Source organism: Euprymna scolopes, chromosome 45 (assembly GCF_053919585.1).
Source record: "Euprymna scolopes isolate OS-2025 chromosome 45, ASM5391958v1, whole genome shotgun sequence".
Classification (NCBI taxonomy): Eukaryota; Metazoa; Mollusca; class Cephalopoda; order Sepiida; family Sepiolidae; genus Euprymna; species Euprymna scolopes.
This window is the reverse complement of record NC_136526.1, coordinates 57913453-57931386: the sequence shown is the minus strand read 5'-3', so window position 1 is coordinate 57931386 and position 17934 is coordinate 57913453. Positions and strand designations below refer to the sequence as shown.

The following is a 17934-nucleotide window of genomic DNA, read 5'->3' as shown; positions in this document are numbered from 1 at the left end:
TTTCTTTCATTGTAATTACTATACAATATCGTATTTTTTTCTTTTTTTTTCTAGTGTTTGAAAATTTTATCAGTTTGTTCAGTTAGTTCGGCATATTCCGGCTGTTTACGTAAGCTGCGGAAATATATGCCGCCGCAAAATAAAAAAAAATGGCTTGTATTTCACAAAAACTTTTCAGACATTAATTAAACACACACACACACACACACACTCTCTCTCTCTCTCTCTCTCTCTCTCTCTCTCTCTCTCTCTCTCTCTCTCTCATACACACACCGTACACACACACATAAATAACGTAAACAAAGTAAACAATCGATTATCTCCCTTTGTTAACTCTTCACAAAATTATATTCTTACAAAAAGAGCCGATTCAAATCCTTACTCCACAGTAAGATGTCAGCCTTAACAGTAAGCAAGTTTCAATTTCTTCTTTAAATATGTACAACAGAACAACAATACATAACATAACAGAACAATCGGCGACCAAAACCAGTGTCGGTTAAATGTAAAATTGTCCCCCTTTCCAAACCGGACTTCCTGTTTTTAGTTTCATTTTGCTAGCAGCCATGTTTAAGAGATTTTGTTTTAGCTTATTTTAGTTATCAATCTCTTCCCGTAAATGTGATCAGTTAATTTTTGTTAATCTCTCCTCATAAATGTGATTTTTCTATTTAAAACATAATCTTTATCGTCGCTAAAATGTTGTAAAACTTTCTTCCTTTGAATATAATTAGTTTATCTTAATCTTTCAAATGTACTTTATTTATTTTTTTAACTTCTCCACATAAATGTGATTAGTTAATTTTTTAAAATCTCTTCCTGTAAATTTCCTTAGTTAATTTTTTAATCTCTCCCCATAAATGTGATTAGTTAATTTTTGTAATCCCTATTCCCTATGTAATCCCTATGTTATTAGTATGTATACTATGTAATTAGTAATTAGTAGTATACTATGTAATTTTTGTAATCCCTATGTTATTAGTTAAATTTTCTAACCTCTCTCCATAAATGTGATTAGTTAATTTTCCTAATCTCTCTCTCCTTAAATGTGATGAGTTAATTTTTCCAATCTCTTTCCATAAATGTGATTAGTTAATTTTTCTAATCTCTCTCTATAAATGTGATTAGTTAATTTTTTCTTTGTCTCTCTATAAATGTGATTAGTTAATTTTTTAATCTCTTTCTAAATAAATGTGATTAGTTTATTTTGCTAATGTCTCTATAAATGTGATTAGTCAATTTTTCTGTTCTCTCTCTTTAAATATTATTAGTTAATTTTTCTAATCTCTCTTTTAATGTTATTAGTTAATTTTTCTTAATCTCTCTGACTAAACGTGGTTAGTCAATTTTCCTAATCTCTCTCTCTCTATAAATGTGATTAGTTGATTTTTCTATTGTATCTCTATAAATGTTATTAGTTAAAATTTCTAACCATTATCTATGAATGTGATTATTCAATTTTTCTAATCTCTCTCTATAAATGTGATTAGTTTATATTTTTAATCTCTCTCCATGAATATGATTACTTAATATTTCTGATCTGTCGTCATAAATGTTATTAGTCAATTTTTCTAATGTTTTTTGTAAATGTGATGAGTTAATTTTTCTAATCTCTCTCTATAAATGTGATTAGTCAATTGTTCTTAAGTCTCTCTATAAATGTAATTAGTTAATATTTCTAATGTTACTCTACAAATGTTATTAGTCAATTTTTCTCATCTCTCTCCATAAATGTAATTACTCAATTTTTCTTATGTCTCTCTATAAATGTGATTCGTTAATATTTCTAATCTCACTCTGTAAATGACATTAGTTTATTTTTCTCATCTCTCTTCATAAATGTTATAAGACAATTTTTATAATCTCTTGATAAATATGATTAGTTTTTTTTATCTCTCTGTATGAATGTGATTAATTAATTTTTTTAATCTCTCTCCATAAATGTGGTTAATTAATTTTTTAATCTCTCTCCATGAATGTGGTTAGTCAATTTGTCTGATGTCTCTCTATAAATTTGATTAGTTAATTCTTCTAATCTCTCTCTCTCTCTCTCTCTCTCTCTCTCTCTCTCTCTCTCTCTCTCTCTCTCTCTCTCAGAAATGTGATTGGTTAAATCACTCTAAAAATTTGATAAGTCAATTTTTCTAATCTCTCTCCATAAATGTGATTACTTAATTTTTTAAATCTCTCTTCATAAATCTTATTAGTTAATTTTTATATCTGTCCATAAATGTGATTAGTTAATTTTTCTAATCTGTCTCAATAAATATGATTAGTCCTTTTTTTAATCCCTCTTCATAAATGTTATTTGTTTATTTTTATAATCCCTTTTCATAAATGTAATTAGTTAATTTTTTTAAACTCTCTCCATAAATGTGATTAGTAAATTTTCTAATCTTTCTTTATAAATATGATTAGTTAATTTTTCTAATCTTTCTTTATAAATATGATCAGTTAATTTTGCTAATCTCTCTCTATAAGTGTGATTATTTATTTTTCTAATCTCTCCCATTTTATAAATGTGATTAGTTAATTTTTCTAATGTCTCTTTATAAATTTGATTAGTTAATTTTTCTAATGTCTCTTTATAAATTTGATTAGTTAATTTTTCTAATGTCTCTTTATAAATTTGATTAGTTAATTTTTCTAATGTCTCTTTATGAATTTGATTAGTCAATTTTTCTAATCTTTCTCCATACATGTAATTTAGTAATTTTTCTGATCCGTCTCTCTAGATGGTATTTGTCAATTTTTCTAATCTCTCTCTATAAATGATATTAGTTAATATTTCTAATCTCTCCCCATAAATGTGATTAGTCAATTTTTCTAATGTCTCTAATAAATGTGATTAGTTAATTTTTTAATGTCTCTAATAAATGTGATTAGTTAATTTTTTTTATCTCATTCTATAAATGTGACTAGTAAATTATTCTAATCTCTCTCTCCATAAATGTGATTTGTTTATTTTTCTAATATCTCTCTATAAATGTGATCAGTTAATTTTTCCAATGTCTCTCTATAAATGTGATAAATTAATATTCCTAATGTCAGTCCATAAATGTGATGAGTTAATGTTTCTAATCTCTCTCCATACATGTAATTAGTCAATTTTTCTAATCTCTCTCTATAAATATGATTAGTCAATTCGTCTAATCTCTCTCTAATAAATGTGATTAGATAATTATTCTAATCTCTCTCCATAAATGTGATTATGTAATTTTCTGATGTTTATAATAAATATGATGAGTTAAGTTTCTAATCTTTCTTTATAAATGTGATGAGTTAATTTTTCTAATATCTCTCCATAAATGTGATAAGTTAATTTTTCTAATCTCTCTCCATAAATGTGATGAGTTAACTTTTCTAATCTCTCTCCATAAATGTGATTAGTCAATTTTTCTAATGTCTCTTTATTAATGTGATTAGTTAATTGTTCTAATGTCTCTCTACAAATGTGATTTGTTAATATATCAAATGTCTCTCTACAAATGTCATTAGTCAATTATTCTAATCTCTCCCCATAAATATTAGTCACTTTTTCTCATCTCTATAAATCTGATTAGTTAAGTTTTCTAATATCTCTCCAATGTGATTAGTTTATTTTTCTTATCTCTCTCTAATAAATGTGATGAGTTAATTTTTCTAATCTCCCCCCATAAATGTGATTAGTCATTTTTTCTAATCTCTCCCCATAAATGTGATTAGTTAATTTTTCTAATCTTTCTTTATAAATGTGATTAGTTTTATTTATCTAATCTCTCTCTATAAAAGTGATTATTCAATTTTTCTAATCTCTCTCTATAAATGTTATTAGTCAATTTTTCTTATGTCTCTCTATAAATGTGATGAGTTAATTTTTCTTATCTCTCTCTAAAATGTGATTAGTCAATTTTTCTATTCTCCCTACATTAATGTGATTAGTTAAATTTTCTTACTTCTCTTCAAAAATGTGATTAGTTAATGTTTCTAATCTCTCTCCATAAATCTGATTAGTTATTTTCTATAATATATCTCAATAAACGTGATTACTTAATATTTCTGATCTGTCGTCATACATGTGATTAGTCAATTTTTAGAATCTCTCTTAATAAATGTTATTTGTTTATTTTCATAATCCATTTTCATAAATGTGATTAGTTAATTTCATAATCTCTCCCCATAAATGTGATTAGTTAATTTTTCTAATCTTTCTCCATAAATGTAGTTTAGTAATTTTTCTAATCCGTCTCTCGAGATGGTATTTGTCAATTTTTCTCATCTCTCTCTATAAATGATATTAGTTAATATTTCTAATGTCTCGCGATAAATGTGACTAGTCAATTATTCTAATCTATCTCCATAAATGTGATTTGTTTATTTTTCTAATACCTCTCTATAAATGTGATCAGTTAATTTTTCCAATGTCTCTCTATAAATGTGATTAGTTAATTTTCCTAATGTCAGTCCATAAATGTGATGAGTTAATGTTTCTAATCTCTCTCCATGCATGTAATTAGTCAATTTTTCTAATCTCTCTCTATAAATATGATTAGTCAATTCGTCTAATCTCTCTCTAATAAATGTGATTAGATAATTATTTTAATCTCTCTCCATAAATGTGATGAGTTAATGTTTCTAATCTCTCGTTATAAATTTGATTATGTAATTTTCTGATGTTTCTAATAAATATGATGAGTTAAGTTTCTAATCTTTCTTTATAAATGTGATTAGTTAACTTTTCTAATCTCTCTCCATAAATGTGATGAGTTTATTTTTCTAATCCCTCTCCATAAATGTGATGAGTTAATTTTTCTAATCTCTCTCCATAAATGTGATTAGTCAATTTTTCTAATGTCTCTTTATTAATGTGATTAGTTAATTGTTCTAATACCTCTCTACAAATGTGATTTGTTAATATATCAAATGTCTCTCTACAAATGTCATTAGTCAATTATTCTAATCTCTCTCCATAAATATTAGTCACTTTTTCTCATCTCTATAAATCTGATTAGTTAAGTTTTCTAATATCTCTCCAATGTGATTAGTTAATTTTTCTAATCTCCCCCATAAATGTGATTAGTCGATTTTTCTAATCTCTCTTCATTAATGTGATTAGTGAATTTTTCTAATCTATCTCCAGAAATGTAATTACTTAATTTTTCGTATCTCTCTTCATAAATGTGATTAGTCAATTTTCCCCCTCTCTCTCTCTCTATAAATGTGATTAGTAAATGTTTCGAATCTCTCTTTATAAATGGGATTAGTCAATTTTTCTAATCTCTCCCCATAAATGGGATTAGTCAATTTTTCTGTCTCTCTATAAATGTGATTAATTAGTGTTTCTTATGTCTCTCTGTAAATGTGATGAGTTAATTTTTCTAATCTTTCTCCATAAATGTGATTAGTAAATTTTCTAATGTTTCTCTGTAAATGTGATTAGTGAACTTTTCTAATCTCTCTCCATCAATGTGATTTGTTTATTTTTTCTAATCTCTCTCCATAAATGTGGTTAGTTAATATTTCTAATGTCTGTAGAGTACTAGGATATATAAATCCTAATCCCATTACAAAAGAAAATAATGAAACGAATGGAATTGAAGGAAACAAAAACTCAATTGATGGATAAGATAAACGTGTCATTTATTTACTGTTGAAAGAATGAATGTTTTAGATATAACACGTGTTCATGCCTGCACGGGTGTAACCATCGTTTATTGCGGGATTGGTAGTATAGAAGGAAAAGGAAAATGTGTGTTCATCTCACGTTCGGGTCACTATCATTTGTTCGCGCATGGGAAAAGAAGTAAGTAATGTAGTGGAGATGGGAATGATAGTCCAGCGTGTAGACAAAGACAAAGATAGTGGGTTAAGCTGTACGCCATGTTAGCAATCAGCTACGCGAAGGTATTCTCAGAGACAAGTTGTATATATAGAGAGAGAAAGAGTGAGAATGTCAATCCAGTTCATGGAGAGAGAAGGCATATAAAGTGTACATACTGTGCCCCCCACATAGTAGCAAGGAACGTGAGGCAGCTAGGAAGTTGGTCTGAAAAAGGAAGAAGCTGCTTATTGCTCTTTCTTTTATAGGTGTTTCCGGTGGTCTTTTGTGCATGTGTGAATTTCCTTTGAAAGGGGAAGTGACGTTGTTCATGTGTGCATTCATGTGCGTACATGTGAGTATATGTGTGTACGTTAGCGTGTGTGTATATACACGTGAATATATGTATGTGTGTGGACGTGGGCACGCATGTTTGTGTGCGCGTATGTATATGACAAGTAATATAGCTTGAGATGTGAAGGCGTGTTTTTGTGTGAGACTAGAAAAGGCTCGCGCATGTCTCTCTCTAAATGTGATTAGTCGATTTTTCTATTCTCTCTCCAGAAATGTGATTAGTTAATTTTAATTTGTCTAATCACTTCAATTCTTTTAGATTTGATTTTTCATGTGATAGTTTTTTTTCTGATTACAGAAGTGTCCAAACCAAAATGTGTTTCAAGTGGGTTGACGCAAACAATGTAAAGATGTACAACACATGTTTCATTGTTTTCAACTTTTTCATTTGTATGCATTTTTGTATAATATCCAGAATTTGGAAAGATCGTCCACTTTTATTTCAATACAAGTTTAGATGTTACGTTTCTGAATTTTTTAGATGAGGATTCGTTATTCGTATTATTTGGATTCATTGGACTACTGTTCTCATCTTGAGAATTATTTTCACAACGTTTCGGTCGATGTAACCTCCAACTTTCAGGTGCATCTTGTCAAACTTGAGAATCTTTCTGTCAAACTCAGGAATTTGGATGTAATTTTTAGTGGAACCCTATATTAACTTCACAGGGGTATTATGTTCTTGTTCCGTCAGTCATGACTGCATAGAGGTCCTAAGTAATTTGCAATTGTATTTTTGCGGTCACACACACTTTGCATTTAACCTCCAACCTTCAGCAGAGTATCACTTTATACAATTATTTTTTCAAGTACACTAACAACTGCACTACGAGTTCTTGCAGAAACGTGAAAATCACACTCAAGATGAGAATAGTCCAATGAATCTAAATAATACAAAAAGTTTTGGTGATCAAATTATTCAGTAAATGCATATTTAAGTTATTTTTATATGAGATTTCTGTAATTTTTTTGTTTTGCAGTTAAAAATTAGAGTTAAAAAAACTCTTCTGGTTTAACAAGAAATCCCAGTAAAACACCCTGAATTAATCCATATTTCACTTTTGTGCATTAAAGTCGTGGATCTAATTACACAAGTGAAAGTCGTGGATCTAATTACACAAGTGAAAGTCATGGATCTAATTACACAAGTGAAAATCTGCTGTGAACAACACATTCGAAAGAAGTTGTACAGCACGATGCATTTTCATTCAAAAAAACATTGGAAACTTTTTGTTTGTCTTAAACATTTTCAGTGTGTGCAGCTGTACAAATATATGCAGATATATAAAACGTGTTTTATTCTTCTGGTGATCAACATTTAAACAAATTTTTCATGAGAAAATTCTACATGAGAACATCTGCCAGTAACAACGCAGTGCAGACAAAAAAAGACATTGAAATCTATTCTCTTGTTAAGTAACTGACTTAGAATTTTCGGCTCCTACAAATGTAAAGATGCAAACATTCTAGTGGTAATATATTTTATCCTTCTAGCGAGCAATATTTGAATTATTAGTGAAAAAAAATCTTAAACTTTTGGCAGTAATCCATGCATCTAAAAATCACATGCACACACACATAGAGATCAAATGTTAGTTGCAGGGGAAAGGCCGTTAATTGTTTCAGAACTGAAGTAAAATGAAAAAATGGCTTGACTCTTTAATCAGTAATAAAAATCACAGATAAGTTAGAAACCAATTTTAAATTATAAACATGACCATAATTACATTAGAAAGGACTTGGGTAACGTGTCAGGCATTTTTATTCAAAAAGACACTTGAAACCTATTTTCTTGTTGAGTCACTGACTTCTAATTTTCAGCTTGTACAATTTTCAAGATGCAAACATTTTAGTGGAAACATTTTATTTTCCAATGGGAACAACATTTGAATGATGGCATCACACGATGGTGATGATCCCTTTTTTTGTGAAGTGTGTCACACAGCATTTAAAGACAAATCTCATTTCGACATCCACATGCGTGTACACACTGGAGAGAAACCTTTTTCTTGTGAAGTGTGTGGCACAGCATTTTCCACAAATTCTTCTTTAAAAAGACACATACGAACGCACACTGGTGAGAAACCATATTCTTGCCAGGTGTGCAACGCAGCATTTTCTACAAATTCTTGTTTAAAAAGACATTACCAAACACACACTGGAGAAAAACCTTTTTCCTGTGATGTATGTGGCGTTGCATTTTCTACGAATCATTGCTTAAAAAGCCACATGAAAACACACACCGAAGAGGTACCTTATTCTTGTGAAACATGTGGTGTGGCGTTTTCTACAAACTCTTGTCTAAAATGGCACATACAAACGCATACTGGAAAGAAACCTTATTCATGTGATATATGTAGCATGGCGTTTTATACAAATTCTTGTTTAAAACGACATTATCGAACACACAGTGGAGAGAAGCCATATGCTTGTGACGTGTGCAGAATGGCGTTTGCTACAAACTCCCATCTAAAACGCCATATTCGTCGACACACTGGAGAAAAACCATATTCATGTGAAGTGTGTGGCAAAGCTTTTTCGACCGACTCCAACTTACAAACACACTTCCGAACGCACACAGGGCAAAAACCATTTTCTTGTGAAATCTGTGGGATTTCATTTTCAACGAATTCCATTCTAAAAAATCACATGCACACACACACCGGCGAACGGTCTTACACTTGTGCAGTTTGCGGCAACAAATTTTCAACCAATTCTTACCTGCAGACTCACATGCGAAAACACTCTGGTGATGTAGCTTATTCTTGTGTGCTATGCGGAACATCTTTTTCAACGAACTTTAATCTAAAACGACACATGCAAATACACACTGGAGAGAAACCGCATTCTTGTGAAGTGTGCGGTCGATCGTTTACTACGAATTCTGATCTCAAAATACACATGAGAACACATACAGGTGATAAACCTTATCCATGTAAAATCTGTGGCATAGCATTTCCAGCCAACTCTAATTTAAAAAGTCATATGAGAACACATACTGGAAAAGATAAGGGAAAAAAGGAGAGAACTTGAATGCCTACTGGGTGAGAACTTGAATGCCGACTAGACACTGTCGTCGAGTGTCTAAGGTCTCCCTGTACAGGGATTTGTCAGAACAACCTGGCATGAGGATACTTTTTCCATAGAAGTAAACCCTGACCAAACATTTAAAATCACATAGTATTTGCTGCCCAAATAAGATCTCCTCACTATGGCTAACCCACATTAGCTTTTCTGAGGAATGGTGTACCTTCTCCAAGTGATGTTACCTCAAGTAATAGCACGAAACTAGATACTCCAACAGACTAGACAAATTCTTGTTCTGGAACGCAGTAAGACCAAGAGACCAAAATGAAAGATATACTACAATGTATGAAAATGGTTAATTGGATTAAAAAAATTATGTTCTCAACTTCTTTACTAACTCTGTGTTTGAGAAATAAAGAACTTAAATGGAACATTCGAATATCTATGTATCTCATATAGACTTCAAGTGTTCACTCCAGGTTGTGGGCCTCTTGATTTCTGAGAACTTCAACTGAAGAAAAGATAAGAAATACCAAATTGAATTTCAAATGCAGCAGCAAATTTTGAGAGCATATACCGTACTACACAGTTTGAAATAAGTCATTCACCAACGATGACTATGCAATTCCTACAGATACATACCTAGAAAACTGAGCCATAAAACCTGACATAGTGATTTGGGACAAGGAGAAAGAAGCAACCTTAGTATAAGTTAGTGTCTCCAATGATTCTGAGTTAAACATAGCTGAAATGGAAAAGATAACGAAATACCAAAGTCTTATGTACAACAGAAAGAGAAGCTGGAATCTTAGGAAGATCTCCATCATTCCTGTAGTTAAAAGAGTAACATATGAAAAAGAATTTTTTAAAATACTTGGCAAAAATACCCGGTGAACCAAGTACAAGACAGATTCAAACAATTGTACTTAAAGGTACAGTTATTTAAAGGTACAGTTAGAATCTTACTAACATCTTTCAGTTAAAATATCTCTGGTGCAGCATCTTCAGTCAACTCTAATTTAAATAGTCACATGAGAAAACTATGCTTAAAGATTTACTAAAATTCATGAAATCAACCAATTTTAATGTAATATCCAGTATTTATTATCACAGAATATAATGAACTCTTTTTTATTTTGTGTAAACAAATGTTATAGTTTTAAATACTAAAAAACGCATCAATTTATTTTTTATTTTCATGAAAAGCATCATAGATTGTAACAATTCTTAAAAATAATTTAAATTTTCAAAAACATTACGATAAAAATCCCTTAAAGTTCGTGTTCATAATATCGTTAACACTCAAAGAAATATTAATTTACTCAAACTAACTATATTATCATAAAATGAAGTTCGTTTATTCATTATTTTCACCAAAAAATACAAAGAATATTTCATGTTTTTAATAAGGTAACATTTTTAGCTTAAATTTTACATGTTATTATAGGAGCAACCAGACTTCTGAAAAAGAATTTCAGAAACTACCTTAGAAATATACCAGCATACTTCCCCGGCTCTGGTCCTTCGGGGCCTGGGCTATGTGGGGGCAACCCCACATATAAGACCTTGGTCAATGTAGTGGAAACCCTTCATACCAATTATCACTATCCAGCTCCCCTACTCCCTGGGGAGTTGGTCTCCATTTCCTCCTTCACTCCTCACATTAAAAATCGGCCTTGTGCCTAGTTTGCTCGGTGGGGGAGCAAATAAATAGCCTTACAAATATACCAGCATAATTTTATATGTAATGTTTTTCTACCGCTCCAGAAGATATCTCACTACTGATGCAATTCTCTATCCATATAAAAGCCAGGTACGGCCAAGGATGGAATACTGTTGCCATATCTGGGAAGGAGCTGCTAAAAACAGCCTATCATGCCTTGACAGAGTACAAAATAGACTTCGTGGTTTATTGGGGGATGCCCTTTTCTCTACCCTGCAACCCCTCTCCCACAGAAGAGACGTTGCGAGCCTGTCCTTGTTTTATCGTTATTTTCATGGCAGGTGCTCGTCTGAACTCCAATCCCTGGTCCCCCCTCGCCAATCTTTCACGAAAAACACCCGTCTAGCTGAATCCACTGTGAAAAATTTCCCCCACTCTATATCTGTGCCTAAATCAAAACGCGGATTTCATGAACAAAGCTTCTTTCTTAGAACTGCACGCCTGTGGAACTCTGTTCCGTCTGCCTGCTTCCCTCTGGACTATAACTTGGATGTCTTCAAGTCTAATGTTAACAAATTCCTAATGAACCGCCCTCTTAAGTAAACATTCATCAAATCTCCTCACTAACGTAATGTACTTGCAATAACCGTTATCCCTGAGTGGCTTCCGGGCCTTGATAAGTGGTGATCACTGTGTAAAAAAAAAAAAAAAAAAAAAAAAAGAAATTTGTTTTGCAATTTTGCAGAAATTGTAAATATTACATTTCAGGAACATAAAAAATTGGCGAAATTCAAGTAACGTTTCATTTGATTGATTGATAACAGTGTTGAACAAATAGCAGATAGTTTTGGCCTTCCCATCCAGCTCGTCATATCTATAAACCCACCGTTATTTCCAGATAAGTTTGCGACTGATTAAATTAATTCTTAAACTTACAGTCAGACATTCGTAAACATTAAATAAAATGTAAGTTTCTATTTTTTGGTTTGAATGTGTAATTTTTTTCATTTATTATAATTAATCATTTTCTTTCAAATTTTAATTCTATTGATTTCTTAATAAATAATGGTTTTAACTTTTTTTTTTCAATAATTAAATCGTCTGTACACTTGAACGAACCAATGTATATCAAGTGTAAAACAATTCTATTCAATTAAATTATTAATAAATAAACTTTTTTTGTTTTTTCAATGTTGACCTTTCAACACTTAAAATGCAGTTTTTGTTTTATTTAAAAATCAACAATATAGCGAGGCATTTAATAGAATAACTAACAAAACATAAAAAAGAAATAAAAAGATTAATATATAACAAATAAATACAAGAAAAGGCGACCTACGTTATGTTTCTACATATCTGAATACGTTTCTTTTATTTTAACTTATTTTTAAGTGTTTTTTTTATTTCAAAACAAAAGTAGTGCAAAACCTGTTGAGTTAAAACGAAAAAAATTTTTAGTGCCACAATCAAACTTCGATAAAAAATGGTCAATTGAGAAGATTATGTTTTAACTTTTTGGGTAACTCAGATTAGATAAACGAGAACTTTACTGAAATTTTTAAATATCTATGTATCTCATATAGAGATTAAGTGTTAGCCTCAGGAAGGAACTGTTTATTTCTAACAACTTCGACTGAAGTAAAATAAAGCAATAAGGGGACCTGTGGAAATTCCATTCATATGTAATCTATTGATGTTAACATTCTGTGGATTTTCAGCTTAAATGGAGACGCCTTGATATTATTGTATCTCTTTTGTTAAAACTGCAAAAGTATTTATCTAAGCTAGCAGAAATGTCCGGCATAGCCCGGTCATAAAACATGCTTAAATATGAGGTTGCCAGAGCTTCACAGGAAGCCACTGAATGCTCTTTCACTCCTTCATGGTGTTATGAAGCTGGCAGATATTTGAGACTATGCGTACCTCCACTTCATTTGAGGATTTTCCAAAGATATTCTATTGGGTTCAAGTCTGGAGACATGCTTTGCCAATCCATCATATTTACTCTCAGCTTCATCTTGGAGGGGTGTTTGGAATCATTGTCATGTTTGAACACTGCTCGGCGATTCAGTTTCTGGAGAGAAGGGATCATGCTCTGCTGCAGAATTTCATAGTACATGTTGGAATTCATGTTTCCTTCAACTCTCCAACATGTTCCGACACCTACAACATGTTCCGACACCTACAACATGTTTCGACACCTACAACACTCATGCAACCACAGACCATGACACTCCCACCACCATGTTTGATTGTAAACATGACATTTTTGCATTTCTCACAGGTCGTCGCCATACATGCTTAAAGCCGTCAGAACCAAACAAGTTAATCGTTACCCCATCAGACTATACAACATGGTTCCGGTAATCCATGTGCTTTGTTGACTTCAGAAAATTGTTTGTGGCCTTCCTTGTGTATCAGCTTCAGAAGCTTCCACCATGCACACTAATTTGATGTAGAGTGCAGCGTATGATCTGAACACTAACAGGCTGACCCCCACCTCTTCAATCTCTGCAGCAATATTGGCAGCACTCCTACATACACCAAGAAAGCATTTGAATGTGATGCTTAACACGGGCACTCAGCTTACTGGATGCTTATTTGAGTGGACCCTACTCTTTAAAAACACAGGATGATTTTAGCCATTGTACTGCAGCCCAGTTTCAGGATGTTGGCATCTTATTATAGCTTTGGTCATCTTTATGTTGCCCAATATGTCTTTTAAGAACCTCAGAGTTCTTTGACATGTGGTGCCATGTTGGAACTTTCAGTTACTAGTGTGAGAGAGTGTGAGAGCTGCACTACAAAATTGAATACACCTTCTCCCAATGCTTACATGGGTCTAGTAACAGGAATGAGTCACATGACATTTTGAAGGGCAGTACTCAATTTGGATATTTAGGGGTGTAGTTTCTTTGCGTTGTACTCACTTTCGTAAGCAAGGATTTAGCTCTTAATGGTTATATTTTGAGGGGAAAGTAAATTAACTCTGTTATATAAGCTGTACACGGACTATTTTCATTGTGTCTGTTATTTTGTCAGTGTTGTCCCATGGAGAGATATACTTAAATATCTGCAGAAATAAATGTGAGGGGTATACTCACTTTTGTGATACGCTATATATATATATATATATATATATATATATATATATATATATATATATAATATTTATATTTATATTTATTTATTTACTATAATAATTATTAAATACCTACAGATACTAGTGTTTCATCCTTTTGGAAATCATTAGTGAGATTTGAACCTGGCAACAGAAGTCATGTTTGGCTACATTAGCAAGGACCCAATTCGTTCGGCTACTATCAACTTCAAGAAATATGGTTACGATTTAAACATTTATTCTTTTTAAATGCCTTTAACATCAGTCCGAGTGATCTAAGCATTATATGACTGTCTGCGCATACAAGCTAAGTTGATCGACTTATTTCAACTGAAAGTACTCAACAATAAAAAGGAAGTTTTTTTTTATAGGGGCTGACAATTATTTACTATAATAAATATTAAATCCCTACAGACATTAGTGTTTCATCCTTTCGGGAATCATCAGTGCAGGGTGTTATGATTAACAGCAGTCGAGAGATTCAAACCCAGCAACAGAAGTCATGTTTGGCTTCATTAGCAAGGACTCAATCCATTTGGCTACCATCAACTGCAAGAAATACAGTTGAGATTTAAACATTTATTCTTGTTAAATGCTTTTAATATCAGTCAGAGGATGATCTAATCATTATATGATGATCTGCGCATACAAGCTAAGTTGATCAACTTATTTCAACTGAAAGTGCTCAATGATATGAAACAAGTTTCTTTAAAGAGCTGACATAATTATTTACTATAATAATTATATATATATATATATATATATATATATATTTAATTAATGCAAAAAAAGGGATGTAGTGTTTATCTTATATACACAATAGTAAACTTCAAACTAATATAAATGACAGCATTTATATATAGAAAATTTAATCCCAACCGAATTAAAAAAGCTCAATACGCAATAGAGAGTAGAGCTTATTATAAAAGAAAGAAAATTAAAACTTTAGTTGAACTTTACAATCAAAATGTATTGTTCGGCTGAATACTCCCAAAAACAATGTACAAAGTCCTTATTCTGCGGAATTTCAAAGAATGCTATTCCTGTTATTCTTCTCATCAGAGGACATAAAGAAATCAGAAAATTATATTTGTAGCAATGCTAGAATTTGCTAGTTAAGGCATTAAGTGAAACCGCAATTTATTGCAGTTATAAATTGCCTAATAAAAAAGTGAAAAAATGTTGGATATATATATATATATATATATATATATATATATATATATATATATATATACTGTGCATAATATTTTTATTATTATTATTATATATCGGAAACACTCCGTGCTGTTAAACAATGGCAATCTAAATGAAAACATGCTGCCTAAATACAATATATATATATATATATATATATATATATATATATATATATATATATATTGCGATACAGATAGTTTCGCATATTTCTTTAAATATTGATGATTGTTTTATAATGATATGTTTGCAAGAATAAATTTCAAATACTAAAATCTCGATTCTTTATTTTGAATGAGATTTTTACAAGTTTTTGATGTTTATCGTATTTTTCAGTGTCGAGAGATTATTTGCAAGTAGTAGAATTTAGCAAACTGGGCTAACCAATAAGAACTAACAATGGATGAAAAAAAACTATATGATTTAAGAAATTGGCAAAGGAAAGTCGTTTTCACAAATTTCGAAAGATTTAAATTGGGAACATCGAACGATCACGGAAATTTGTCAAATGGGAATTAAACCAAGAAAGAAAAAAAGAACAGATTTAATTCAAGAAATTTACTAAGCACAATCTGTTTCGTATTCATACAGAAGTAATCAGGAACCCAAATGCATCAAGTGCTTTCATATTTGAGGCGGCTGGACGTCCTAAATTCTCACGAGAAACAAGATATAAAGAATTAAGGAAGTTTGGCAATGTAAGAAATCAAATCAAAAAGCCATTTTTTAACAAAGAAACATAAAAACAACAAATTTTAATAAAGTTTTGTTCACTGAGGATCCAGATGGATGGGTTCGAGTATGGGTCTGTAACCAACGTGACTCGAAATATTTTGTTAAATGTCAACAAGGTGGCGGATCCAACATGATTTGGGTTGGGATTATTTGAAATGAGCTAGTTGGTCCATTTAAAGTTGAAGATGGCGTTAAAATGAATTCCCAAAGTTACTGTGAGTTTATTGATCAACATTTCTATTGTCAAGAGATCTATGATTTTCAGCCAAGACAATGCACCAATTTTTTTTTTTTTTTTTTTTTTTTTGAAAAACGTATATGGACTGGCCCACAAATAGTTGTGACTTAAATCCCATTGAGAACCTGTGGAGCATTCTCACCATAGAAACTTATCGCAATGGGGGGGGGGTATACAGCAAGCATGACCTTTGAGAAGCAGTTACGGTTGCTGCAACTAATATATCAGATTCTACGATTGCATTTTTATCATCGGATAAGGCTGTGCAATAAATGATGGAATGTTTTAATGTGTTTTATTTTTTGTAAAATCATATTATGTTATAATATTAATGATATTAATATTTATTATGTTATGATATTAATGATATTAATATTTAGTATGTTATAATAATAATGATATTAATATTTAGTATGTTATGATATTAATGATATTAGTGATATTAATATTTAGTATGTTATGATATTAATGATATTAATATTTAGTATGTTATGATATTAATGATATTAATATTTATTATGTTATAATGTTAATGATATTAATATTTATTATGTTATAATATTAATGATATTAATATTTATTATGTTATAATATTAATGATATTAATATTTATTATGTTATAATATTAATGATATTAGTATTTATTATGTTATAATGTTAATGATATTAATATTTATTATGTTATAATATTAATGATATTAATATTTATTATGTTATAATATTAATGATATTAATATTTATTATGTTATAATATTAATGATATTAGTATTTGTTGTTATAATATTAATGATATTACTATTTAGTATTTATAATATTAATGATATTAATATTTATTATGTTATAATATTAATGATATTAATATTTAGTATTTATAATATTAATGATATTAATATTTATTATGTTATAATATTAATGATATTAATAATTATGTTATAATATTTATATGTAGTATGTTATAATATTAATATTCAGTATGTTATGATATTAATATTTAGTATGTTATGATATTAATATTTAGTATGTTATAATATTAATGATATTGATATTAAGTATGTTATAATATTAATGATATTAATATTTAGTATGTTATGATATTAATGATATTAATATTTAGTATGTTATAATATTAATGGTATTAATATTTAATATGTTATCATATTAATGATATTAATATTTAGTATGTTATAATATTAATGATATTAATATTTAGTATGTTATATTAATGATATTTATATTTAGTATGCTATGATATAAATGATATTAATATTTAGTATGTTACAATATCAATTATATTATATTTAGTATGTTATAATATTAATTATATTAATATTTAGTATGTTATAATATGAATGATATTAATATTTAGTATGTTATAATATTAATGGTATTAATATTTAGTATGTTATAATATTAAGTATATTAATATTTAGTATTTATAATATTAATTATATTAATATTTAGTATTTATAATATTAATAATATTAATATTTAGTATTTATAATATTAATTATATTAATATTTAGTATTTATAATATTAATAATATTAATATTTATTATTTATAATATTAAGTATATTAATATTTAGTATGTTATATTATTAATAATATTAATATTTAGTATTTATAATATTAATTATATTAATATTTAGTATTTATAATATTAATAATAGTAATATTTAGTATTTATAATATTAATTATATTAGTATTTAGTATTTATAATATTAATGATATTAATATTTAGTGCTTTATAATATTAATTATAATAATATTTAGTATTTATAATATTAATAATATTTAGTATT

The 17934-nt window shown here is 29.4% G+C and overlaps 1 protein-coding gene across 2 annotated transcripts in view; it reads left to right on the top strand.

The window, feature by feature from the left end:
* The window catches only part of LOC145269738 (uncharacterized), a 42662-nt gene extending 30876 nt beyond the window's left edge, over window positions 1-11786 (top strand). The window contains exons 1-2 of one of the 2 annotated variants that reach the window (XM_080125461.1): window positions 257-408; window positions 7132-11786. In XM_080125461.1, the coding sequence (XP_079981587.1) occupies window positions 8042-9184 (1143 nt within the window). In that variant the 5' untranslated portion in view covers window positions 257-408; window positions 7132-8041 and the 3' untranslated portion in view covers window positions 9185-11786. Of the gene's footprint in view, window positions 1-256; window positions 409-7131 lie in introns of those variants that run through there. The other variant, XM_080125462.1, reaches the window with a different exon arrangement.
* Window positions 11787-17934: the final 6148 nt, after the last annotated feature.